The following is a 27551-nucleotide window of genomic DNA, read 5'->3' on the forward strand; positions in this document are numbered from 1 at the left end:
AAAGGAATAAGTAGTTTAGCAATTGCCGTTGTTTTGCAGGTGATGTCTGTCATAGTACAAAAGATATTTAAAAAAAAAAAAAAAGCTGCTTTGGTTAAAAAAAAAAAACCCAAAACAAACCCATGCTGTAGTATTACCCATCCAGAACCAAATTCATTTGTAGCATACATTATAACTGGAAAAGGAGGAATTATTTGGGTTAATATATTCTGTTCTAAAACAGAGACAGGTTTTTGTTAAGGATGGTCACAAATACAAAGCTCTCACTGAAACTTTCTCCAAGTTGGGTCCCTGGCTTAAGGCCTTTGAAAGTCTGCTTTTAAATCCCCCCTTTTTATTTTAATAATTGCACTTCTCAGAATAATATGAGCTAGCATAAGTTTTCTGTCATGCTGTTACTATCCTAGTGATGGTCAGTGGTTTTCACAGCTTGTTGGACAGGCTGTTTGAATTTTGTTCATACACGTTTCCTGTATTTCTTTTTGAGTTGTTAGCCCGATGAGAGAATTCTGCCTTGGTGAGGGTAAGAAAGCCATTAGAAGTTGCATGGATGTATCCTTACACAGAAGGGAGTTGTGAGTTACTGCTCTGTAAGTAGGCTGAGAAAAGAGTTCATCTTGGAAATGGTGAACACAGCAAGGTTTTTAGAACCTTGGAAATTCATTAAATTGTACATTCAAGATCTCTTGCAGTGCGTATCAGTAACTTGAAGAGCTTTCACTGTTCTAGGGGAGTGATTTTGGTTCAATGCTGGTGGCAGAGATTTTTAAGATACTCCACTGAACACTCTACTAGTTTTGTCTTTGAGTAACTGTTCTTCAGCATGGAGTCCTTGATTTCTGTTCCCCGGCTAAGGATTTTATTGTGAAATAGGTACTTCTGAAATTATAAATGCCACCCTTTCCTGCCAAGAATAGCTCTGAACTGAAGCGTGGGGTGCTCTTATGCAGGGGGGAAGGAAAAAAAAAAAAATTATTGGTTTGTTTGTAACATCTCCAGTTACAAAAGTGGAACATTTTATCTTTTTTTCATAATTTTCACTTGGATTTGTTATCTCTCAAAGTTGGTTAGCTTTTTGGTCTGTTATAGACTTTTAAGACCAGAGGACTTAGATTTACTAGCTGTTGACCACAAGTAGTTTTTTTTTGTAAAGTAGACTGGGCCTAGAGCTGACCTGCAGGTTTTAGATAATACACCTAATAAAACCTCAGAACTGACCACTACTCCATGTTTGTTGCAAGGTTATGGGTTTTTTTTGGTTTTATTTAAAGATGGGTGAAGGGCATGGGGGGAATACAACAGCTGTTCTTCATCTGCCAAACTTATTTTTGATGACTTGTCACCCAGGGCACTCTTTATATTGGTTGTGGTTTAATACAGGCTTGTGGGGCCATGGTAACTTGAAGGATAGTACAGAGAACAACTAAATTCATGGAAAGCCATGAAGAAGTAATTCAAAATTATTTGTGTCTGTGAAATATGCATAATAAAAAATAAGGTAGCTTTTGGTAGCAACAACTCTTGTGCAGTTCTTCCTACAGCAGCTCAAATTTGTCAATTCATCTAGATTTTCTGAATACAGTAAGGAATAAAAGCAAGCTACTTTTCCAGAAATAATTCTTTTTTTTCAGGAAGCAGCTGTAGCTGTTGCTTGATACCCTCTTACAAATTATTTTAAATACCTTAGCTCATGCTCTCATTCAAGCTTTATTGGTCTAATGGTTGTCTGGAGCAACAGTGGAAAGAGTACAGGTAAACAAGAGTGAAAAAGCATCAGACTGATTTGATGTCTGTACCCTGACCAAATTATCTGCTTGCAGTGTCTAAAGGCTGTACTGCAAAGAATCTCAGCCAGGTTTTTTTTGCATTTGGAAATACGCAATTACTTGGAAGAGCAAATGAAATATTCTATTAAATTTTTTATTGGATTATAATAGTCAGATTAAGTCTTGGCAAATAAAAGAGATGATAAATTGTAAGATGCAGCAATAATCATATTTTATTGGTAATATTTACAGAAATTACTCATTAAGTATTGTACTTTTTATTTTGTGCATGTGTAAGCTAGTATCTGCTATATTGTTAGAAAGGGTCAGGGATATGGTTTGTAATGATAATTATCTTTTATTGCCCTATCCCATATTGTTTTACAATACAGGTGTTAAATCTCCTAAAGGTTTTTTAAATGTAAGAACTAAATAAAAGGGAAGTGCCTGTTTCTTCACATCTTTTTTTCTGTGATAGTGATGTGTGCCATATTTGTATGTTCCTTAAAATATTGAAGTGGCCAAGAGAAGGATCAGAAATAAAATGTAGTTCATAAAGAGGTCTGTGGAGACTGGTGGAGCTTCTTGCCTGTATCGTGTGGGCTACTGATTAGAGTAGATATCTGTGCAATTAATAATTCAGTTGCTTCCTGTCATTGCTTCCCATATAACCTCTGCTATTTCTGCAATTCTTTTAGCTGAGGCACAAGTGAGAAGTTACGTGATCAAAGACATGGGGTAAGTTGTAGATCTGGAAATACAGTTGAGTCAGTCTACAAAAGCTTGCTGTAAGCAATTTTCTTTTTAAAATGCGGTACTACATAGAAAATAGTTTCTTGCTCTGAGTGCAAGAATTGGTAAAAATTTCCTTTGAAATGTTGTTATGGAAAAAACACCCATGAAACGCTCAAACAGAGAAGCCTGGTAATTTATTGGACTTGAAACGTTCTGCTGGGATGTTTCATTTCCACTGAAACTTTGTCTGCCTGGCTGATGTTTTGTCACTTGGCCACCTGCTCAGTGGTTGCCGAGACCCCTGCGTTATTTGCCTCACGAACTGGGAAGGATTGTCCAGCTGCCTGCCCTCCTGTCTAGATGCTTTTGTTTAGTAACCTTAAAAACTAGTGAACAAGTAAAAGTTTGGGTCATTCGTTTGATGGCTTGTTTGATGGATACCTGGGAAGTTGGGAACCTTTGTTCCCCTCTTGCGCACTCCTTGAAGTCAAATTCACTTCACCCAGATGAAAGGTTTTAAAAATTATTGTGAATATTTTATCTTCTGACTTGGAAATTATGTTTCAGAATGCAAAATTGAATATGGGAGCTGGAATTTCCAGACCACCTCTTTCATTTGCCGTGCTTAGGGGAAATGCAGAACTAAATTAAGTCAGTTCACAGTTAACTGCTGGCTTTCTCTGCAGAACTGTTAGAGAAAAGGCATCATTGGCTGTCTGTGTGAGTTTCTGCTTGATTTTAATTGAAGATAACGTTTACCTTTTTCACTGGTAATTGAAAGAAGAATTAAACCCAATGCCTAGTATTCCCCATTCAGTTCTTGAAGACTAATGAACAGTTTTATTGCCAATGCTGATTGAATGGAAACATACTGACCGGTAATAATACAATGTTGTTTTATTGGCACTAAAGAGCATTTCTTTATTTTTTCAGTAGTGTAATAAAACCTGATTCATTGACTGCATAATACTAAGTGCTTAAAAATCTCTCTAGTTATCAGGCAGCTGGCTCTGTTTGTCAGGTAGTATTGCTTAATTCCATACTTTAGGTTAAATCTTGTTTTACATTGAACCTGGAACACGAATTAACCTGTTTGTACAAGAACTTTGAATTAGCCGGGAACTGTTAAGGAAATGTGAAGCGTGTGGTGAGTCTTGTCTACTGTGAAACTTCTAGACCTTTAATTTTAGAACGCTTTTGTTTGTTACCGGATAAACTTATTTTGCATCCTTTGCCCACCTACAGGCCATAGGAACAGTTGTGAAGAAAAACTGGTTTTGTTTGTAGAGAACAGGCTGTTTAAAACCTTTTGAAATCATCATAACAAGCTGTGGTTTGTCTGTCGTTCCAGCTGTACCTTGAATAAAGGCATGTAGATGATAAGCGAAACAAGCCAAAATCTGATCACAGGAAGGTGCCTCTGCTTTATGTTACAATGCAAAAACTTTGTTTGCATAGAATATTGAAATAATTTCAAGAAAGTATTCTAATAAAGATGAAGTTTACAAAAATGCAACTGTTTTGGGAAGTAATTTGTCCCACTGTAGCCAAGAATTTTAAAAATGAACTGAAAGGTAAAACAAAAATTGTATTTTAAGAATTACTGTTTCCCGTTACCTGGAGACGGAGCATGTTTTCCTTCTGCTATGGCAACGAGAACATGTGAAGTACAGTACCCCAATAACTTGGAGTTCTGCCACAAAATAGATGAAGAACTACAAGCTCAGTATGAGGGTGCTGTCTTTCTCACTGTTTGCAGCTTTCAGCCTGAATCTTAAAATAATTTTGACTGTCTCCCCACAGCTCTGACCCACACAACAAATGGAAAGTGGCTTTAAGATGCATAAAGGCCATAATATATGCTAAATCCAGAGTTGAGAGTGATTGCTGCATTAGGAAGAGATAGTTGTCAGCAGCAGTAAAGGAATACTTCTGTACTTTGAAAATGCTTGTGTTCTGTTAGTCAGGCTTCCTGTCAAATCCTTTAATTAATTTCTTGGGTGTCTTAGCTCTGACTCAAATCAGCTCTGATCTTCTTTGTTTTGAGATTTTTCACATTTGTTTTAGATCGTTTTACAAGTCCTCATTAAGTACTCCTTTCCCTTTGAGATTATTTGTTTTTCAATCATGTTTTGAAGTTGCAGGCATGTATTTTGCATTGATTTGTTGCTGTTATTTCTCTTGTTGAATGTGTATGTTACATTTGGGGTGGCGGAGGTATATCTATATATAGTATATATATCTATATATACTTTGTTTCTAAGCTAGGTGCTTAAGGGGCTGAGAGATGAAGAAGGCTGATGATGGAGTCAGTTCCCTGTTTTTGGTAGTAGGTGTCTGGGAATTCCTCAGGTGGCTGGCACATCAGTAAACTGGGTACAACAGCCCTCGTAGTGCCAACGCAAGTTGTCACCAGTGTGCAGTGCCTGGCCTGGCAGGACAGGATGGCCGAGCCCGTGTGCCGACCGTGCAGTCCTCGGAGTTGGGGCTTTCCTTTTCAGCAGGGTGTGTGGCCACTTTGGAGTGTGCTGCTCTTCACCTGCCCAAACAAGCTGGTGTTGCAAGGGCCGGGGCGGGGGGGGGAAATGGGGTGTGTATGGGAGGGGTATTGCTTCCTCGGGATGGGAGGTGTGGAATGTGGGGCTGGGAGAGGGGTTGCTATCGGGAAGAGAAAAAGGTGAGGATACAGAGCTAAGCAAAAGGGGGTTCGTTAGGCAAGTTGCAGCACTGTGTGAACACAACTGTTGTGCTTCAGAGACAGGGCAGTTCCCAAACTGTACTGAAGCTTTAGTAGGACACAGAGTTGTGACTAATTATTTTGTCTGACCAGAGCTGGCTCTGTACAATTTACAAACTTGTGCACTGTGCTCCTAGCCGAGGAGGTGCTGGAGCTGGCTCCCTGTGGCACCGCTTGAGTTAGAGAGGGCACGTCGCTTCGGCGCCGCACCTGCTCTGGTGAGCGTGTCAAATCCAACCTGGGCTTCAGCCTCCTCTCTGCCCTCCCTGCCCTAAACACACACACAGAGCCACGCTTTTGCTGGCTAGCCCAGGGCACGTGCTGTCGGCAGCCAGTGCGCCCAGCAGATTGTGTGATGAATACCTCTCCTTGACTGTTGGCTAAAATGAGAGTGCATGTAAATGTTGCTCAACTGACATGCGTAGGCAGATGCATTTTAAATCATGTAAGCTATTCTCCAGGCTATAACTCCAGCAGCTGCACCCACAAATGAAAACAAATGGGTTGAGTGTGTTAACAATTTCACCTTGTTACTAAAATGAGCTTGCTGAGCCCCACTTTCAGAAGGCCAGCTGGATGGTTACTCTCTGCTGTTAAGTTCTTCATGTTATCACAGGCTTCTCATTTTGCAGTTTTGCTCAAATTCATTAGGAGGGAGTTGTTTTCTCATACCTGTTTGCATAGTATGTGCTTTATTGTGGTGGCAGTAATTCAGAGACAAAGTCTATCCATTATTCTAGTTAAAGGCATGTGCGCATGTGTAAAGATATGTAATGTATTCTATATAAGCAATAAGCAAAATATGGTATGTATCATACTTTAAAAATGTGGCTGCAAGAGAGAGAAATGACATCGACTAAAAACACACATGGTATCTTTTGTGTCTAGAAATAAACACCGCAGTGCTTAACCCAGTGGAATGCAGTATAACTTCTATATGTATATACTGTAGTGTTAAAGAAAATACTGCTGGGGTGCAAGTTGAAGATGAGAAACTTCAGAATTTCCTCAGGTCTTTTTCATAGTTCAGATATCTTAATGTAAAAAAAAAAAGTTTACAAGACAGTCTTTCACATAAAACACAGAAAAGATTTTTTTTCTTCAATATTTGGTGCTCTGCTATAATTTGAGGGACCAGTGTAAATTGTGAAAAGCTCAGCCTGCAAATAAGTGACCTACATTGCTTTCCTAAGAGTCTAGGAGGATGACAGAGCAATGTCTTCTCTCGTTAACTCCGTGGTTACCTGTGTGCAGCAGTCAAGTATTTGGAACTGGAACGTGCACCTCTGGGGTGTGCAGCAGCGGCTTGGAGCCAGGCTGTCTATCTGGTGGATGTCATTGCATCTGACTCGATGACCGTGGCTCTGAGCAGCCTCGGAGAGGACCAGAGTGGCTGGCTGAAGCAAAACAAACTCGTGTTCTGTGTTTGCTAGTGGGTTTTACGTGTCTGAAAGCTGTCCCTAGATGTTTCCAGTTGTTTTGCTGTGTGTGTTCCTCAAAAAATGCTTGATTAGATCAAGCACGTTAAATTTTAGTCCTCTACTGCCTTTTGCAGTAGGTCTCAAATCTTAGTATGTCAGAAGACCTTTTCTTCTAGTCCTGCTGCAATTAATGCTTTTCTTTGCCCTTTCTGTTGTTTCTGTCCTTCTCTGGCTGGGTTTTGGGGGTTTTTTTTGGGTGGGGTTTTTTTGGTTTTTTTTTGGTCCTCTGCTACTTTATTTCAGACTTTCCCCACACAGGCTTGCAGTAACACATTCAAAAAGGGAGTTGTTTCTTCAGTGCAGTGCTCTTTAAAGATCCCTTGGTATGTCAAAATTGATCCTACTTAGTGCGTGCATATATGGACAGCTGGTTATTTAGTTCCTGCTTTTGGCAGGAAAGAGAGGGCTCTGTACTCCAAGATGTAAATAATGTGTATTTGCTTGAATTCAAATTTAATTGTGTTAAAAACTTTCTGATATAGGTATCAGCAATATGTATTTCGTGTTACTTTTTTTGCTATGCTGCAGAAGTCGGGCTAAAAACAGCCTCCTATGTCCTTCTTACATTAACAAATTTCAATGGCCTCTTCTCTTGGCCTTCCTCCAAATATGTACAGTTTAGGAAATTGTTTAAACCTAAAAGTATCCCAAAATAGAGCTACTTTCTTGTTACTTGTCAACATAAAGTAGCAGAAGCAAATTCATGTGCTAGCCACACTAGTGTTGCCATTTCTTGACTTTTGAATACTTTGCTGTGCAAACATTATTGCACAAAACATGTTTGAGATAAATCATGTATGTTACAGTACACAAGGCTTAATGGATTAATTTTCCATTGCTCATTTGAAAATTAAAAACACCAGCTTCCTGTTTTTCTTGTCCTGAAGTCTGGTCTGCCTGAGCTCTTATAATTTCTAAAATAGCCTGTCAAAAAAGGAATTCAGTAAAGTGACTGAAAAGTGACTTCTACTTAACCTTCGATTTTTATAAACAATTGGTTGAGTCCTAAATAGACAAAACCAGTCTGTTTTTAGGCCCTAATTTAGAGAATTGATATTTCCACATTTGCTTTGTCATAGCTGGTAGTAGTTGCTAAACTGTGAAAGCTTGTAGCTATTACAAAATGCTTGGAGGATTGCTGAGCGTTCTGCTGTAATGCATGAAGAAACTCCGTGCACTGTACATTTCAATTTGTAATAAGGGAGTCTAGCTGATAGCACAGACACTGAAATATTTCAAGTCTAGACTACTGTCTTAAAAACCAAAGGCTATTGGCTTTTTGGTGGAATAAGGTGGAAAATAACTGATAAGGACAGCTGAAGTACAGCAGACTTCAAAAAGTCGCCAATTCTCTAAGCCAGGGTGAGTCAGGAGGTTTCAGCTGCTGCTCGCCTGCCCTGTTGGGATGAAAAGGGAACGGGTGTTTGAAATGGCAGATCTATCTCACGAGGTTTGAGTAGTTTCTGAAGGAGGTCACGCATAGACCCTTGTTAGGTGGGGAAGATGAGTTTCTGCAAGACTGGGTTTAGCAAGAAGAAACAGAATGGAAAAGTGGAAAAGCAAAGTTCCCTATCTTCAGAAAATACTAACATTTAGTACTTTGCCAGTGGCAGGGATAATGGCTGAAAAGTTTAATATAACAGGTGTTCTGTTACATAGCTCTTCGTAGCTTTGTATAATAAAAATAGCTCGCTGAAGATTTTAGAGTGGAACTACGTATTGTAATAAGTGGAGGAAATTGATGTAGCTGATACTTTTATGACCACTTTAACATCCCAATGCGCCTTACAAATCACTGTGGTTATAAAGTTGTTCTCTTACTGCTGCTTGTGAGGTAAAACATTTTGGTTGTGTTTACTGTCATCATGTGGTGTTAGCCATGGAAAAAAAGGAGGAATATCACCTCAAACTGGACCTGTGGACTTGAAGGGTTATGTAATTACTTTCAGTTTATCTCTCTAACATAATGCCAACTTTCTCTTTCAGAACCATGGTGTCATGGAAAGGGATATACTTTGTACTTGCACTGTTCTTGGGAAGCTTTTTTGGAAGTATATTCATGCTTGGTCCTTTTCTACCTTTGATGTTTATCTCACCGGCCTGGTATCGCTGGATCACCGACTGTGTTGTGGCCACTTGGCTCACGCTCCCAGTGGTGAGTTGCAATTTGAGCCAAGTTCTGGACAAATGTTCATAATCCCACAATTTAGTTTGCTCACTAATGCTTTTAATCTTTTTTTTTTTTTAATTTTTTTTATGCTTTTGTCGAAACAGGCCTTAACATACTGGCTATCTATGGAGACTTAGGTTTTAGCTCAGTGTTGCAGACTGTGTGCCTGTCTACAGTCCCCCTCTTCTTCCACGGTTTATATGTAAGCTAATGCCATGCCTTAACTGTACTCTTGAAAAGGCCTTTTCATGGCATCTCCATTCAGTGTCAGTTAGATGCTGATCAGAGAAGAGTAGGTGAAGCACAATTAAGCAGGAGAGTTTCTTAAATTACAAACTTCCTAAATGAGTCATCTTAGAAACTCTTCCTTTCGACTGTGCTCCAACTATCTAATTAGGAAAATTATTCACTGTCTGGAACATTGTTGCTGACCTTCACTGTTCTCTTACTTAATCCTCTTAGAATTTTGTCCTTGTAGCTGAATTAGAGACAAATGATTTCAGGTGAAAAAGAAGAACTTCACCTAGAAATGAAGTCTTCCTCACTTATACTGCATCAACTATATCTATATAGTTATATAGTTATATATATTATATATATATAATCTATAGGAGTCTGGAAATCAGTAACAAAGCTCTTTCCTGAATTGTTCCTGAGGAAAGGCAGTATGAATGGGATCTGTCTCTTCATCTGTTCTCTAAAAACCAAGGGACTTTGTTCCTCAAGGCCTTTTAAAGATTTGTTTAACTTTTTCTGAAGTAAAATCCTATATTGGTGTGCAGAAATATGTATCTTGTGGCATAAAGGAAGATTTATTTCTACTACATATCAAAGAGTTTCTGCTTTCTCTGTCTTGTGTGTTTTAAAGGGGGGGTGTGTTTTGTGTTTCTTTTTCTGTGCTAGCTGAGTTGGACAGTGTCCTGCCAGTGGCAGGCCCTAACCTTAGGGCCTTCAGTCATACCTCTAGGTAATATCTGTTGTCTACCTCTGTTTCTTGGGATTTTGTACCTTTCCAGTTTCCATTAGCTATTAAAAAGTTGCAAGGCACTAGCATTGTCAGACATATTTTTGAATTCTTTGCCTGATCCTGGTCTTTTGCTGTAACCAACCAGCACTCCTCCATACACTTTCTTGCATGATTTGGGAATGGTCATGGGTCAGGAACCATTTTCAATAGGCAATTTGTACGTGGCCACCTTGTTTTGGAGATTGAGAGACTTTAGTGGTGTGAACATGGTCAGGGCATGCCATTGGGCTCTGTTATGTACAACTAGTCTAGTTATATGTTTATGGTCCAACTGGCCAGGTTATGAAACCAGGCCCTCTTAAACTTACTGTGTAGCTCTTGCCTGCTTTTTTCTTTTGATAAACCACTAACCTGTGGTTTATAAGTTGACCCTTCAGAGCCATGTAGTGGGTGAAGCAAGAAACATGTTTTATATGTCAACTTCTAGCATCACTGGCTGTTTAGGCAAAATGGAGAAAGCTATTTGCCTGGCCTTTGTTTGTGTCCTTCCGAGTTTGAGGCTTATTCTGTGCTTTGGGATGGCACTTCGTAGATGACTGTACCAGCAGTTGGTGCTTGATGCTTTTTGCAAATTACGGGGTGGAGGCCCGGGTTTCAAGGTAGCACTGTAGAGCTGTACAAACCTAGGTCTACATCACTGTACTATGTTCAAGCTTGTTTGGGATTTCTCTGTCTCAGCTGCTCTTTCTGCAATCAGGTTCTAGCCATTTTTGCAGATGAAAGTCAAGCACAAGCATGTTGACTGTTTGGACCCAAGCAGAAAGCAAGGCAGCTTCTGATGCCTTCCCAGCCCTGACAATATTGAGCAATAGATTATTTGTGCAGCCAGTCTCTCCTTAGGTTTTACTTACCAGTTATAATCCATACTGATTTCCTTGCTTCTATTCCTGCATAATAGCATTCTGGGAAAAAACAGGGAAAACAGAGTTTAATGTTGGACATTGATTGTAAAAGAGTGCTTTTTAGGAAGTGCTGTTTAATTGTTGTTTCCTTTTCCATTAACCAGCTGACTGTTACTGTGGAAAAGCTGGCTGCTTTATTAGAAAACAGTCAGAAGTTTGCTTACCAGTGATAATGTGAGTGAACAAGTGAAATGATATAATTCAAATTAATTTTTATTGCTAATGGGCTGATGCTTTTCTTCTGGGAGTAAAGCCATAATATTGAGATATTATTTCTAGGCCTTGCTGGAGATGGTGTTTGGTGCCAAGGTGGTTGTCACTGGTGATGGATTTGTTCCTGGAGAAAGGAGTGTCATTATCATGAACCATCGCACACGAATGGACTGGATGTTCCTGTGGAACTGCCTGCTGCGATACAGCTACCTCAGACTTGAAAAAATCTGTCTCAAATCCAGTCTCAAAAGCATTCCAGGATTTGGTAGGTCACTAAACCCTTTAACTTGAAAGGAAAATGTGTTTAAATTTTGCACAACACTGTACATACCCTGTTAAATGACCTAGGTCTAAATTTTCTTTCAGTATTGTTAAAAAACTTGTGTAAAATATGTGCCATATTGAGTGATTAAACCGTATAACTCCCAGAGGACACCTGGACTACATGCTTAAACATTTATTTTTAAAGATATTACACGTGCTGCTCTTGCTTATAGGTAAAAATATTTCTGCGTTACATACTGAAAGCATTTTTCAAAATTATGAAAAAAGACTTTAGGAGTCGTCTTAAAGTCTCTTTCAACACTTGGTTTTTGGTGCTATTTCACCCCATGTTGCAAATGCTCTCATCAGGCTTCTTTCTTCATTATCCAATTTATACTATTGAGAAGATTTAAAAAAAAAAAGAAAAAGCCCTGTAGGCAATTGGAAAGATGATGGTTCATTTTAATAACTGTAGTTTTAAATTGAACTTGGTCACGAAATATGCTGTGTAGGGTATGAAATAATCAGTATTTATACTGATGTAGGCTGGAAACAGACCTGAGTTGCACATACTCAGAGAAATTGTTTCAGATGGGCCAAAAATTATTGCACAAATGATTTCTGAATAAATAGGCGACTTACCTGAAATAAAAGCATCTCTTTACATTTTATTTATCTCTTAGATTTATTTGCTGTTCTATACAGAACTAGCTTGGGCAGGATATGCGTCAATTTTATGATGTCAAAAGAGTAACCTTATTTATGGTTCCCTTTTGTCAGACCATTTATCTGAACAGATAATTTTGGCAGGATTCCATATGGAGGAACGCTCACACTGCTGCGCTGTTACTGCATTCACTTGCTGGGCCTTTAGTCCTCTTAAGAGCTGCAACTAGGTAACACTTCTTTCCCCAACAGTCAAATATTAAGGCCAATTTTACTTGACAAAGGACATCTCTTTCAACATTACAGGAAATGAGAAAATACGTATTTAGATAAATGTTTTATCTTCATAACACAGCAGAGATGTTTTGAAATCTTGAAATCAGCTGCAAATGCAACTTTTAAAGCAATGATGGAAGATGAAATCGGGAGTATAGTCTGGAAGATTCATAGGTTTTTGTTTTTGTTTTTTTTTTTTTTTTTTTGTAACAGAACATTTGTATGTATGCTTGTTAATGCCTTTAATAAAATTGGAAGGTCAGCTTCAGGAGCTTGGATGCTATGTTATTTATGCTTGGCAAAATTTGGTTCCTGAAGGGGTGTCAGGAGTTGTTTAGAGGTTGACTTCTGCCCCCCCGCTGCTGCCTCAATTCTCGTTTCTGTGTATAAACTGAGCACATCTAATAGATTTGATGAGTAGGCTCAGGCAGATGGAGCCGTGCCAGGTCAATGTTAGCAGACCACGATGCTATCTTTGTTCATAGTCTGACACAGTAGTTTAAGCCACTAATCAAATTCTGGGCTCATACTCTACTTTGTGGGCTGTGATGGTAGAAGTGGCACAGGCAGACATTTACTCCTGTTGTTTGCATTACAGGATGACAATTTCTGGCAGTAGATTGGGTGCCTAGATCTGCAGTGTTATAAACCACTATTTATGTGCCAGATCCCTAAGCATCCTCCACAATATGTGGACTTTGAGTACTTTGGTTGCAATGTTGTGAATTTTAGCTTATTTTTTAGTAGACTGTTAATGTTGTGTTACTAGTCACAGGAGAGGAATCCAGCTAAACTATGCCCTGCACTCAAGCCATAATTTGATAGTCTAAAATCATAAATGTTAAGCTTCTATTCTACCACAGTGTATCTAAAAAGAGGCCTTAGAAATACATGTCTCTGTGTTCAGTCAGCCTGTGTTTTGGGTGGCAGATACTTGCAAAAATAAAGTATTCTGTATAGCCACGTAATTAGGCGACGGTTGGAAAGTGAGACTCTTGGATGAAATTAAGATTGACAGCAGAAGATTTCATCATGAATCTGTATGAAGTTTGGTGGGGCAGTGATACAGCAGAAAACAGTGTCCAAAGTGAACAACCCTGAATCTCATCAGTAAGAGTAGAATTTCTCTTATTTATCTCTAATGGCCCACTGTGTTATGTGATAGACTTTTAATAGGTGTTTGTCAGATTTGGTTTTGTTTTTGTTAAATTCTGTCTGGTGGTTTCACATAAAAGTTTTGTTTATTTTATGAGCTTGTAAAGGCAAGAATATAACTTGGAAATCAACTAGACAGTTTCAGTACACTGCAGCTATAGTTGATACTTTAGATGTTGATCAGAAGGTATAATATTTGTGGAAATTAAACCAGCTACTCTCATCATGTCTTTCAGTTTCATCTTTTCATATATTTATAACAATTAGTTGTACACAGTCAAAAGTATGGGATTATGGAAGTATTGATATATTGGCTAAATGTAACTTGTAATAAATCTTTACCTAATGGTAATTTTCCTTTGAGTTTGAGAAATATTTGAATGAATATACTGTATTGCTTTCAGTGCAATTTTTTTCTGATCTTTCAAAGGATTTTTGTTTTACAAGTATTTCATTTAAAATTAAGTGTAAGATAAGGTTTATAATGCAACCCTTTAATTTCCATGGTGCTGAAAAACTTGGGAGTATTAAGCATTGCACTTTTGTTGTTACAAGTACTGTCCCAGTTGGGGTGTAAAAATAGGTCTATGAGAGATTATACTGATCTAAGTGGTATATATGGTAGGTGAATGGCAAAGCTTGGAATGCAAATAGATCCAGAGTCCTTGTCGCCCCCTTTGTAGGTTAAAAGTGTAAAGGTATCAGATTTAATAAGTATGTATTACAAGTAGGCAGTTATTTTCTAGTTAATTATAATTAAAAGCAGAGGAGGCAGTATTTCAAGGAGAAGCATTGAGTCACTTATCTAGTTCTTATTCTTTGCATTCCAGTGTATGAAAAACTTTAAATTGATTAAAGGTGAGCCTTAAAAAAAGAAGCCCAAAGAAAAACAGATGGTCCTTTCTTCCTGGAACCGTAGCTTTGGCTTGATAAATTGTGTGCAGTAAAATTTTCGAAAAGAGGTATTACATTTCAGTAATCTCAATTTCAGAAACATTCTCACAGCATTTCAGTACAACTTGCCAAAGCTGGCGTCTTGAGGGAGCACTACTCCGCTCTTAGCTGTTGCTGCAGTTTCTCATCTGACATCATCAGAAACTACTGACACATTCTGCAGTGTCAGTTTTCAAGGAGAATTTCTAATGGCATTGACAGTTTCCTGCGTAGTCTGGCAAGATAGGACTTCTCTACAGTACTTGTAATAGATATGTACAGTTTATATTCTCACCTATTCTCAGTTAATAAGGAATGGCATTGGAAGTGATACAGATTATGATGCAGTTGTGTTCAACATGTGCTATGGAATACATACTGTTTGAGTAGGTACCAAGGAACATACACAGTAGCGTCAGATGACCAGATAATGACGGGAAGTTAGTTGCATCCTTTTAATTTTTTTCCTAATAGTTTCATTTGTAAAAAGTCTTGTTGTGATATGAACCAGTAAGACTTCACTGGAAATAGAGATTTATTTTAATGAGGGACAATTCGCAAGTGTTGGGTGGGCTTGCAGTAATATTTGGATTTTAGTGGTTAAAAGTGCTACGACATCTACGTGAAAAATAAATTAAAATTTGGGTTTAATTTGAGCACTCTCAGATAAATTGATGGAAGAATGAGAGAGGGTAACCAAAGGGGTTAGTGTCAGTGCATGGCTGCTACGTGAGATAATACGAACCCTGGTTTTGCTTCATGCAGATGGAAAAGATAAATAACACCGTAATTCAGTGTACAAATGTAAAGTATGCAGGTGCTGCAGGCACCATTGATGGACATATCTTGAAGACATTTTTTAAAAGGCTCACTAAGACTGCTGAAACAGGGAATTACAGCTGGAGCAGACTGGGGCAGAAATAGGTAAGGAAAGGACAAGGTGATGAAGGAAAAAGAGGAGAATAAGCAAAGTTGGCAAATCTGGAGTAGTTAGGAGCAGAGATAACTGAGTAACTCTGTCCAGATCTCCATCTCTGTATTCAAGTTATTCTGTAGCTAACATTGCTCTTTTCTGTAGCTAACATTGCTCTTGAAGAGACTGCAAGATGTAGGAGCTTTTTAGTTGTTGTTTTTCACTCATCTGGTCACTCGTGTTATATAGCTCTCAAAGGCCCAAGTTAGGTTTGGCCCTTGTGTTAAGAGCCAGGGGGAAATAAAAAAAAAGGACTTGTGCTCTATTTCAGCACTGGCCTTAGCCTTACCAATCTTTTACTGCATGTCAGTTGATCCATTAGAGCTGTCCATGTGTGCAAGCTTCGCCTGAAGCAAATTCAAAGTAATTTGAGTCATCTTAGTTTTCAGTGAAGCAGGGCAAAACAACTCAAATTATCCTGCCTTTGCCACGGGCTAAGAGCATGCACACAGACAACTATGATGGATCAGAAGTAAAATATTGGTGTCGCTAAGCCTAGAAAATTTTAGCACTTAACTCAATTGGAGTATAGTTAAAGCAGCATACTGTGGGGAATCTGTATGCATTTATATTGGCATAGAAGTATTTGTGCTGCCACAGCTACTTCTGTAGGTAGGGATATAAATGCTTCAGCATAAAGTGTCTTTGATCAGGTTATAGCTGGATTTGCATTCAAATTCTTATCAATAGAGCATATTGGTTTAAAAAAAATTAAAAGTGTAACCTACTGAACTTTCTAGTATAGCTCATGTCTCAAGTATCTTTGTTACGTTAGAATAGACTGAAATGAGAATTTTGAGGAGCTGTGACATTTTGTCTTCTAGCATTTTGATTATGAGCTGCCAGACTTAATTACCTTTAGAGTTGTTATCCTACGTGGTTTTTAAAGTGGAAGTTGAAAAGTATGCTCTCTAATGGAAAGCACGGTTGTTATTCTACCAGTTGTTCACGGTGAAGACAGATATGCAAGACTCTCTTGACAAAGTTTTAAGCATGAGGGAAGGACTACACTTCGAAGCAAAAATGCAGCTTAATTTGCCTGTAACTCTACATGTGCTTTTTGTGGGGAAGAGAAGACTTAGGTGCCTGTTCCCCAGCTTGGCTCTTCCAGGAAAGGCATAATAGGAATATTTTCAGAAGTACACCACAGAAATTCTCCCAATTCTGCCAAGGAAAAAAAAAAAAAACCCAAACAAAAAATTAGCGTGCCTTCTATTAAAACTTTCCTTATCCTTTCTATATAGTAAGGACTTCAGTTTCTCTCCACCCCCTTTACCTCTCCAAAATGCACACCAGAAGAGTGAGAGCAGATGCTAACCTTTCTTGTTCTCCCTATTTTATACATGACAAGTGATGAAGAGAGCGGTTATTTTATCCAAGCTCACAGAATAAATAACAGCAGAATTAGGATGGCCTGTTTTTCCTGACTTAGGTTCCTTTGCCATTATCAGTGGGTTAGGTAGCGTCTGTACAGATCAGCTCATCAGGCTGAGTTACTTTTGCGGTCCTCCCATAAGGAGATGGAGCATCTGAAGAGGATGCAGGCCTACAGAAGAGGTACTGAATTGTAAAATCTCTCACTGTTTCTGACTTGCGGTAGAGATGACGTATCCATGGGAGAGACATACTGTTTGGTAGGGCCTGTTTGTTCCTCCCCGTCATCTAACAGCCAGAGGTTGTTTTCTTTCTGTCTTTGGAGATTCTGGAATGACATGGGGCTTTTCTCCAGATATGTATTGGGCCAGACTCATCTTTTTTAATACTTAGGTTTTCATGCTTTGTTTCACTTTATTGATGTATTTTTAAAATGCATTAGTAAAAGCAGCTTTCCAGCCATCCTAGAGGTTTAAGCCTTTGCTTTAGTTTGCTTTAGTTCAGAGTAATGTTATGTTATTCTGATTTTACACAGTACATCAAATCAAATTTGAAGTGTTATTTTAAGATGGATATTGTAACTGAATAGGTTTAATGTTCCTTAACAGCATTTATAGCATTTTAGCGCAAAGATTTTGTGTGAGTAGCATTAATACAATGGTAGAGTTAATCATCTGATTGTCCATATTCTATACAAATGGCATAATTTAGAAAATGGAATGAAGATCTGAGTATGAAGTGTCCAAATAGCATCTGTCTGATATATGATTAGGGGATTGAATATTGAAAGAATACTTTCCAAGGGCATGGTATACCTGTGTCTGGGTGCTTTATATACATATGTATCCTGCTACTACTGTAATGATTTTTTCCTATGTACTTTCACACTTTTTTGTGTGTGTATTGGCTGAAAGATACCAATTCTTCAATGGAATATCCTTTCTGGAAGGTTTCACAGTTAAATTTTAACAGCTAAGACATAGGCCGCTGTATCTGGGTGGCTTTTTGACAACGTTGTTATTGCCCTGACAAGTAAATCTCATACTGTAAACATTGTTTGAAAAAGCTTCTGATTGTATTATAAATAAACAATAAGGTAAAGCAGAGGTTTCTACTGGTACATACTGTATTCTCCCACAAGGGCAAAGGAAATAAAGAAAGTGCTAATATTTGAATGTGACTTAAATAGCAAATCTAGAATATTTTGGTACTGAAACAAATGCATGAGAACTATAAGGAAATCAAAGGTAAAACTGATCAGAGCAAAACCAAAACATTTTCCTTTTTTTCAGTTACCTTAAAATTCTGTGTTTCTAACGTTGCTGTTTGTTCACTTAAGTTGTTTTAGTAAGAAAAAAGATTTAGCGTTCACATATATTGGAAGACATGATATTCTGTCCAAGTAAGAAGCAGACTATATGGTGTATATACATGTATGAAATACATAGTCTGAACATAAACTGAACGTGAGCATAAAAATAATTTAAAAACAGATGTAGTTTAAAGTAATGTTCAGAGTCTGATAGGGCAAGGCAATAGCAAAAGCATACCAGTGTTTATATAGACACTTTACAAATAGATTGAATCAAATGAATAAATAGACTGAATCAAATGTTTCACTATAAAATAAGGAGTGCTACTGTGAATCTGTGTTTGTGAATTTTATCTCTTCGCTCGTTTGTAATTTGCTCAAAGAATTCACCAAATCAAACGGTAGTTGTTCAATTTATTATACTCCTATTAACTACATTATTGGAAATGAGCATGGTTAAAAAAACTTGCCAGGAGCAGAGATTATGCATTACAAGATTATTTCAAGAAGCATTTCTTTATTTATTTTCCCAGTTCGTGCACTCAAACCATTACATTAAATTTAAAAAATCTTTTAATTTTTAATTTGCTTTGGGTTATTAGACATAAAACTGTCTAGAAAAAACAGTAAAATGGCTGATTCTAATTGAATTTGCATAAATCTCTTTAGCAGTCTATACTGATGAAAACTTCACTGTGTATACATCATAACTTTAAGCCCTGGCTTCCTGTGTGATTTTCTGTGCGCTAACATCTTTTTAATACCTACCCATCTTTAAAATAAGGAATATTCAGAATTGCATGGCTTGTTGCCTTGTGGATATTTTGTGCAGCAAAACACTTGGAATAACAAACTGTTAACGGACCCAATTATTTGTATACAGTGGGATCGTGTGCTTCCAAGTGATTTCCCTTACTAAGCCTAGACATCTGGTTCACTGTTGCCTCAGAAGCCCTGATCAGGACCAGACCCCTGCTGAATACAGGCGCGCTGAATAATGTTTGTATTTTTGACCAAGATAATGCTATGAAAAACCAGTGATTAGTGCAGTGGAAGAAAAGAGGGAGGATGAACGAATATAATAATGAAATCCCATAGTTAGGCCTTCTACTTTCCTACTTGTTTCTATAGTTTTGAATCATTTATTGAATTTGTTTGCAGGGAGGTTTAGTAGTATTAGCTGTTCTGTTGCATTGCTATAGGAAACACAGATACCATTTGCTTGATGTGTGTATGTTTGCTTTCAATATCAGCCATAATATTCCTCTTACAGAGACATGACATTTTTGGGGATACCTAATTTCCGAGATACTTACAGAAATGCACAAAAAATTGTGATACAAACCCAAACAAAGACGTTTTCTGCAAAACTCACCTCTTTCTCCCTTTTGTTCATTGCCGCCTCCATCCTTAGTATCTACGTATTCCCAAATTACCTTAGCAAAGAAAACAGACTTAAGAAATTTCAGCTTCAAGTGTTATTTTCTTTTAAAGGGTTTTGGGGTGGGGAAAACAGAAGTGTAGGGTCTTTAGAATTTAAAAAGCTTTATACTTGCAACTAGCATTTTTAATACAGTGCTGCAAATTCCCACCTGCATAAGCTATAATTTGCTTTATCCCCAAGGCAGCAAGGAAATTCATATGTACAGCACATTTCTCTGGTTCAATAGCAGGCTTTCCTTTTTGTGTAAGTATAATTTTTTTCAGTGTAGAATTATGTCCTGATAAAGCCTTACTGAAGCGTGGAATACATATCATTAGTGTGTATGTGTTACTTAAGATTTGAAGCTGCCTTTTTATTTTTTCAGCTTGAAAAGTTGATTTAAAGGTCAGTATGGCTGGCTGTTCAACCTAGTAGGTTTTCATGCTGCCATTTTGCAATTTTGAACAAGAGCTATGCAGTGTGATGCGTTCTGTATACTTTTCCAGACAATGTTAGTTATCAGAAATGTCGCTTATTACAAGAAGACTGTTTTAGCAAAGAAGTGGAGTTGCATTGTTATGATTTTTTTAGCTTCACCATTCCTCTGCTATGTTTTAATAACTGATGATTTCTCAAGAATCTGCAAATCAAGACAACCATTTTTCCCCAGTCAAGTAAATGCTGCCTTTGCTAGGACAACGCCTGTTGCCTGGGAGCTTTTAGATGACCAAAACCGTTATGCAAAAGAGCAAAATATAATTACTTTTCTCGGACAGTATGTTGGCCTAAACTTAACAATAATTAACTGAACAGCATGTCTCACTGCAGGCTGCACATGAGAAGGTACTTTCTTCTGCTGCTTAATCGTAAATCTTGCTGATTAGTAAAACCTTTCATTTTGCCCATTGCTTTACTGAATTCCTCTTGTTTCTCTGGGCATTCCCATGTGGATCCCACGTCGTGCCTCAGACTTGTTACGTGTTGTTTTTCCAGCAGCACAATGCAGACACACTGTGGAACGGAAATCAAAGCGAGAGCTCCTTTTGCTTTGTTCAAAGGCATGTGTCGGCAAGCCTGTGCGGGGTTTCTTCTCCCGCTTGAATCTGGTGGGATGGTGAGACATGTAAACAGCGGGCATTCTGCCCACTGGTGCATGGACCAGGGTTTTGGTTGAAGGCAGTAATTCATGTTTTTGTTGCCTTTCACTGGAGGCCTTAAAGCTTGAGCAAATGTGGAAGATTCTTCCACTTTCATGAGTGGTAAAATAGTTTGGCACAGTGTGCTGTGCTGGGGTAAGTGGGGAGGAAAACCTGGGTCCTTTGCTGTTAGTTGTCGGACTGTTAGATAATCTTTTCTTATTGAGCAGTCAGGACTGTTTTACCTAATTAGATATACACTTAAAGATAGAAAAATTCTTCCAGAACACTGAATGTTATCTATTTGAAAGGTTAGAAAATCAAACCTGTTGTTTATTTTAAAAACTGGATGCCTCCCAACTCCCTTCCTTCTCTTTCTTTCTTCCTCCTCCCCGACACCCTACTGTCATTACATTACTGCCTCTGTTTAATTTTTCGTTGCTCGTGTATAACACCACCACTTAGGACAGGAATGGGAAACTACTGCATTATATCCTCTGCTTTAAGGCAGTTTAGTCAGGTAAAATACGAGTCACCCAAGCAGCAGCTTTCTTAGCAGCTAAAGGTGTTTGTAATTTGATGTTCACAGTGCTGTTAAAGAATGATTGCTAGAAGGAGTTTATATGCAAGTTTCCATATAATTTAAAGCCTTGTGCTGCATGAAGAAAGGTAGGGGAGAGGGTGGGATTTGGCAGTGAGGTTTTTTTCCATGCTCCCTCCCTATTATGGACCAAAATCACTCTTCCTAAGGAGCTGCTGACCTGGGAAAGTATCAGCAGGCTTCCCAAGTGAGCATTTATTTTGCTTCGTTTCCCTTCTTTCTGCATACAGACTCCTCTGCTGCAATGAGAACCCAATGACTGAATAATCTGGGCCTGATGTGTGATACCACACAATAAAATAGTTTAGCACAGTACAGGTTTTGCATAACCTAATTTAGTCGTAGTGTCTAAGGTACATAAAACATACAAAAGATCTGGGCTGAGAGGTAAGAATGATTGGAAAACCCCAAAACCACAGCACAACTTTCCTAATTTCTATGTATTTTTCCACTCTGTCCCATGGAGCATCTACATTCTCAGAGTTGTAAATGGTAAGGTACAAGGCATCTCTGTTTCTGCTTAGAGGGCTTTTTTCCTTTGCTGTGTCATTTTTATGAATTTTATTTCAGATTGAGGTATCATAGAATCATAGAATTTCTCAAGTTGGAAGGGACCTGTAAGGATGATAGAGTCCAACCCCCTGCTTCTTGCAGGACTACCTAAAATGAAACCATATGACTCGGTCTTGTCCAGATGCTTCTTGAACTCCAGCAGGCTTGGTGCTGTGACCACTACCCTGGGGACCCTGCTCCAGTGACCAACCACCCTCTCAGTGAAGAACCTCTTCCTAATGTCCAGTCTGAACTTCCCCTGATGCAGCTTCATACCATTTCCATGTACCTTCTAGAGCAACCAAATGTTTTGGCACCACTTGGTATTTGGCAACATTTGGTGTGAAAAGATGTCCTCTTTATATAACACAATGACAAATATGAAAATGAAGCCCTGATTAGTTCAGTTTAAAATATTGGGTTTGCACCATTGTGGTGAAATGCATTGTAGCAGTAGGGGATGATTAAATGCCAGAAGAGAGCATAGTTAAATTACGTAAGTTATGTTTCATTTACTTTAAAATTGACCTTTATTTTTTTGTGCAAATAATTTGTTTAAACATGGATAGCCTCTATTAATAAAGCTGTACTGATACTTCTTGACACTGCAGATGTGGGAATGTGATATGTGCATAGATGCACGTAAAAGGTTGTGGTCGAAGTTTAGTTTTGTTTACAGAAGGTTTTTAACAAGTACAGCATGCAAATTTGAAAAGATTTGCTGAGACTGCATTCTGAGCATTTCTTTTCTTAATTCATATAACCACTTCCAGTATTCAGTTATCTGGATATCATTCATTATCTGAGTATCTGAGACTCATTAGGTCCAGACTGCAGAAGGCATGTTGGTTATGCATGCTCCATCTGTTTAGTTGATTTAAAAATAAAAAGTATCTACCCCATGATACAGGTTACAAATCTTTAACAGTACAATTAACATTCCTATGTAATACAGAAGAGATTATGCAGCTTGGTTAATACATTATCTGGGCTGACTGACTTACGAAGTTGATCTAGAAATTGGCAACTTTAATAAGTGATTTTCTAACATATGTTCCTTGTAAGATACTGCCACGAACGGAATAGAAAGGAATCCCTGTAAAAAGGAGCTGAAATAAAGTGCAAGAATAGCATGCTGTAAGTCACCAGCAAAGGAAAAACAGACTTTTGAGAACTGTGGTGAGCAAAGAGGAGAATGGGAAGCTGTGATGTTTTCTCTTTGATGTGGAATATCTATCTGCAGGTTTTCTGATGAGATTCAAGATAGCCAAGTACAGCAGTAAGGCAATGTCATGCTCCTTTGAGCCCTGTTTAAGAAAGGAGCATTATGGACATCTGGCAGAACTGGAGCCTTGATTTTTCGTCCTGCTGTCTGAACTAGTGGACAGAACGTCTAATATTATGTGATATATTGTATACTAAATTGTACCAAAAAAGCCAAGAACGTGACCCCGGAGCTGCAGGCTCAGCAGCAATTTCCTTTATTTAACTGCATTACATTGTCAGTTTGAGGTCAGGCTGTAAATCTTCACAGTTGTCTTGCATATTAATACAAACAAATGGATATATGTCAAATTTTTCTATAATCAAGTGTAAAGAACAACTTTGTATTTTCTTCCATTAGTAATGAAAATTATAAGAAAGTATGTGTAATAAAGCCCTCAAAGCAAGAGATATTTTCTGCACAATGCATATGGTTAACATGCACTACTAAAGGCAACTATCTCTATATAATGCAGCTTTCTTATACCCTGCAGTGCATTGCTGAGACGTTTCTCTGTAGGGGCAGTGTGCCTTCCTTTGAGCAAGTCAGTCTCACATTAACAGCATTGCAGTGTTGTTGATTAAGGATATTATAGTGAGGGCCATGGTTTTAAATACTTCACCTCATGACAGCATTGACCCTATTCTTGCTTTCTAGAAAGCTTTTCTAACTCTGGTAACTTGAGTTTTGCAAAACTGTAGCCATTCCAAATTTATTTAGATTTATTTATTTAGATTATGCATTCTTTTTGCTTCCTATCCAAAACTCCTTTTACAGGGTAACTAAGTGCTCTTAATCAGAGGTGAGGACAGGTGGGCAGTAAATAAAATGTTGTGTCTAACACAATTTACGAAAAGTTTTGGAATAACAGACTGTGTGGAAGTATCAGTGAAATGTTACTAAAGGTGTATTTTTTTTTTTTTTAAACTTTAGGCTGGGCGATGCAGGTTGCTGCCTTTGTTTTCATTCAGAGAAAGTGGGAAGATGACAAGAGTCACTTTGAAAAAATGCTGGATTATTTCTGTGACATTCGTGAACCACTACAACTCCTCATCTTTCCAGAAGGAACTGATCTCACAGGTAGGCTGCATTTGTCACCTTCTTGTGGAAAGGTCAGCAATGGTGAACACGGAGACTCTTTGTTGTTGATGAAAATAGTTTAAAAAAGCTCAAGGCAGGAGCAAGACTGGGTTCTCATGGACAGTAGAAATTATAGTTAATGATCATATGTGCCGATTCATTTGAGAGGCACAAATGTAGTTCCACTGAGAGGCTTTGCCAATCTTCCTGAAATAACTGCTACATTTCGAAGCATCCGATGATTGAAATGGCTTTATATTGCTCAGTCCTGTATGTACATTGCATTAGCAAAAGTAGGTTTCAAGACCTGGAATAAATCACTAGCATGTTCCCATTTCCCATATTACTGGGGCAAATGGTGAAAAAATCATTTCAGTTGTATGGAAGAGTGGTTGAAGAGGAGAACTAATGATTGTGTTAGATTTCTTGCCAGTGTTGAAGACGACTCAATTACTGGTAAAAGAAAACATTGTATGAATGTTCTGTGGTGGTTCATGCCTGCAGCATGATTTGATAAGCATCATCTTGTTCAACTTATTCATCAGTGACCTGGATGAAGGGACAGAGTGTACCCGCAGCAAGTTTACTGATGATACAAAACTGGGAGGAGTGGCTGATACACCAGAAGGCTGTGGGGCCATTCAGTGAGACCTGGACAGGCTAGAGAGTTGGGCAGAGAGGAACCTAATGAAGTTCAACAAAGGCAAGTGTAGGGTCCTGCACCTAGGGAGGAATAACCCCATGTACCAGTACAGGTTAGGGCTTGACCAGCTGGAAAGCAGCTCTGCGGAGGAGGACCTGGGAGTCCTGGTGGACAACAAGTTAACCATGAGCCAGCAGTGTGCCCTTGCGGCCAAGATGACCAATGGTATCCTGGGGTGCGTTAGAAAGAATGTGGCCAGCAGGTCAAGGGAGGTTATCCTTCCCCTCTACTCTGCCCTGGTGAGGTTACATCTGGAGTACTGTGTCCAGTTCTGGGATCCCCAGGTCAAGAAAGACAAGGAACTACTGGAGAGAGTCCATTGGAGGGCTACCAAGATGATTAGGAGACTGGAACATCTCTCTAATGAGGAAAGGCTGAGAGAGCTGGGTCTGTTTAGCCTGGAGAAGAGGAGACAGAGGAGATCTTATCAACACTTAACAAATATCTTAAAGGCGGGTGTCACGAGGATGGGGTCAGACTCTTTTCAGTGATGCCCAGCAACAGGAGGGATAAGGGGCAATGGGCACAAACTGAAACACAGGAAATTCCATTTGAATATGAGGAAACACTTCTTTTCTTTGAGGGAGACAGAGCACTGGAACAGGCTGCCCAGAGAGGCTGTAGAGTCTTCTTCTCTGGAGATATTTAAAACCTGCCTGGACGTGATCCTGTGCAACCTGTTCTAGGTGAACCTGCGTTAGCAGCGGGGTTGGACTAGATGACCTCCAGAGGTCCCTTCCTACCCCAACCATTCTGTGATTCTGTGATCTTTAAATAGAAAATCAATTACAATTAAACTTCTACCTTTTAGCTTATTTAAAAGATTTTTACTATACTTTCTGTTGCAGATATTCTCAAATCATATTTTATTGCAATACCAGATCAGTAAGTACTGGACACAGTCTAGAAATAACTAACATATACTGCTATTTTTTCTTCTGATTCCGATATCCTTAAAAATGGATATGTATACTATTCAGATGCTACCACACTGTAGGGAATTGTTATCACTTGATCAGCCTTCCTAAAAGAGGATAAATTCATTGTACGTTCTTGGACTGCTTCATGTGATATCTCTTGTTGAATTAGTTACTTTGTATCTAAAATTAGGAAGAAGGATGGAAATTATCTCACTTAAATTTTTTTTTTCTTTGAATTCATTAAGAACTCTCCCCTCCTAGGTCTGAATTATGAGATGAAATATTAATATTATTTATGGAGTCACGAGACTCCTCCTTGGGTCACTCACACTCTCTTTCTGAACAGGTGTTTCCATCTCAAGATGATTGAAAGACTTGGATTGTTTGTAGTTTATTCCATAAATTGTATATACCTTCTAATACCTTCCAATATTCCTCAGAGACAACAGATTTTAAAGAACTGAGGAAGTTTCATACTGCAGTTTTGAAAAAGCATAATTACTGGGGACTGAGACAGCCATGGTGTATTAACCACTTGTGCTGCCGAGTCCCAAAGGCAGTGGTAGGGATGCTCCCACCTGAATGTGGAGTTGCTTGAGGAAACACAGGGTTTTCTCTCTGCTGTTGTAACTGATATAAATGACTTGGGCTAAATGTAAGTATATGCTGTTGTACCATTCACTGAGAAATTCATGCAGACAAGATTCCTCACTTAGAGAATTTTTTAATATTAATTGGATTTCTGAACACAGATTTTTGACTGAATTTTTTTTTTTATTCCTGTTGTTCTGGTTTTCTTTCTCATACGTGTGTAACGTACTCTTTAACTTTGCGGTGTCAAATGGATATCTGCGCTAACTGTGACGTTCTTCTGAAGCCAGTTTAAGCCACCCCAGATGGGTGGGTGGTGATTGTTTCCCCCTGGTTTGTTGAGCACCCCAGGGAGGAAGCAGTGCGGTGGGAAGGACGGAGTGACAGGCAGGGGAGAGGACAGGGCACTGCTTCCTTGGGCAGCTGTGCTGGCTTCTGACGTGTTAAACTGTCTGGTGTTTACCGCTCTAACTTGCCATCAGTAATGAATGCCACCTTGCATAGTAAGGTGCATTTGTGCATACTAAGATGTATATAGACAGGCAAATCCTGGGGACTTTTTCTGTGAAGGTAAATAGCTCTCCCTATCTAATTGTTTTCACAGGAAACATTAGCTCATATATTTTAAAATGTTATAGGAGACAGGGCAAAATCCCTTGACAAGCTAATCCTGACCAAGCAATAAGTTTACGCCATATGAGAATGATAGAACATAATAATGTTTTTTTGTGTAACATTTCGAAAAAATGATTTTCAGAAAACTGTTATGTTATTGACATATTAGGACCTATTGCAACCTCATGTTCCATCTTTTAGAATAAGAAATAAACCTCAGTTTTGTTCTGAATGGTCACTCAGTATCCTCGGGAACATTTTGCAAAAATAGAGGCAAAAATTCCAAAACTCCTAATTAATTCTGAAAACAAAATTCTTCCGGTACTTAAAATGAAAAATAACATTCTACGTGCACTTCACTGAAAAGCAGAATTGCAGTGCAGCTCTGTGCTACTGTAATTTTTTTTATCCTCTCAGTGGCCGCATGACAATGACAGATTTACTCCTCTTTATAAGAAATTATATAATGTTTTCAGGTATTCAAGAATGGAAGATTTCAAAGAAATGCAAAGTATGACTGTATTTATACATGGGCCACTGCCTGACTTCAAGTTGGTGAAGTACTTTGCAGTGGAAGATGCTACGTAAATAAATTTTAGAAATAGTAATGTCATGAACCCTAAACGATGTATTTGCAGACTGAATGTATAGGGTTTGAGGTAATAATTATATAATTATTTCT

At 38.4% G+C, this 27551-nt stretch overlaps 1 protein-coding gene across 1 annotated transcript in view; it reads left to right on the forward strand.

Moving 5' to 3' along the window:
- LCLAT1 (lysocardiolipin acyltransferase 1) overlaps window positions 1-27551 on the forward strand; it is a 117138-nt gene that overhangs the window by 32880 nt on the left and 56707 nt on the right. Inside the window, exons 2-4 of the mRNA XM_075707875.1 lie at window positions 8706-8874; window positions 11098-11296; window positions 23894-24040. Of these exons, the coding sequence (XP_075563990.1) occupies window positions 8710-8874; window positions 11098-11296; window positions 23894-24040 (511 nt within the window). The 5' untranslated portion in view covers window positions 8706-8709. The remainder of the gene's footprint in view (window positions 1-8705; window positions 8875-11097; window positions 11297-23893; window positions 24041-27551) is intronic.

Source organism: Pelecanus crispus, chromosome 3 (assembly GCF_030463565.1).
Source record: "Pelecanus crispus isolate bPelCri1 chromosome 3, bPelCri1.pri, whole genome shotgun sequence".
In the NCBI taxonomy this organism is placed as follows: Eukaryota; Metazoa; Chordata; class Aves; order Pelecaniformes; family Pelecanidae; genus Pelecanus; species Pelecanus crispus.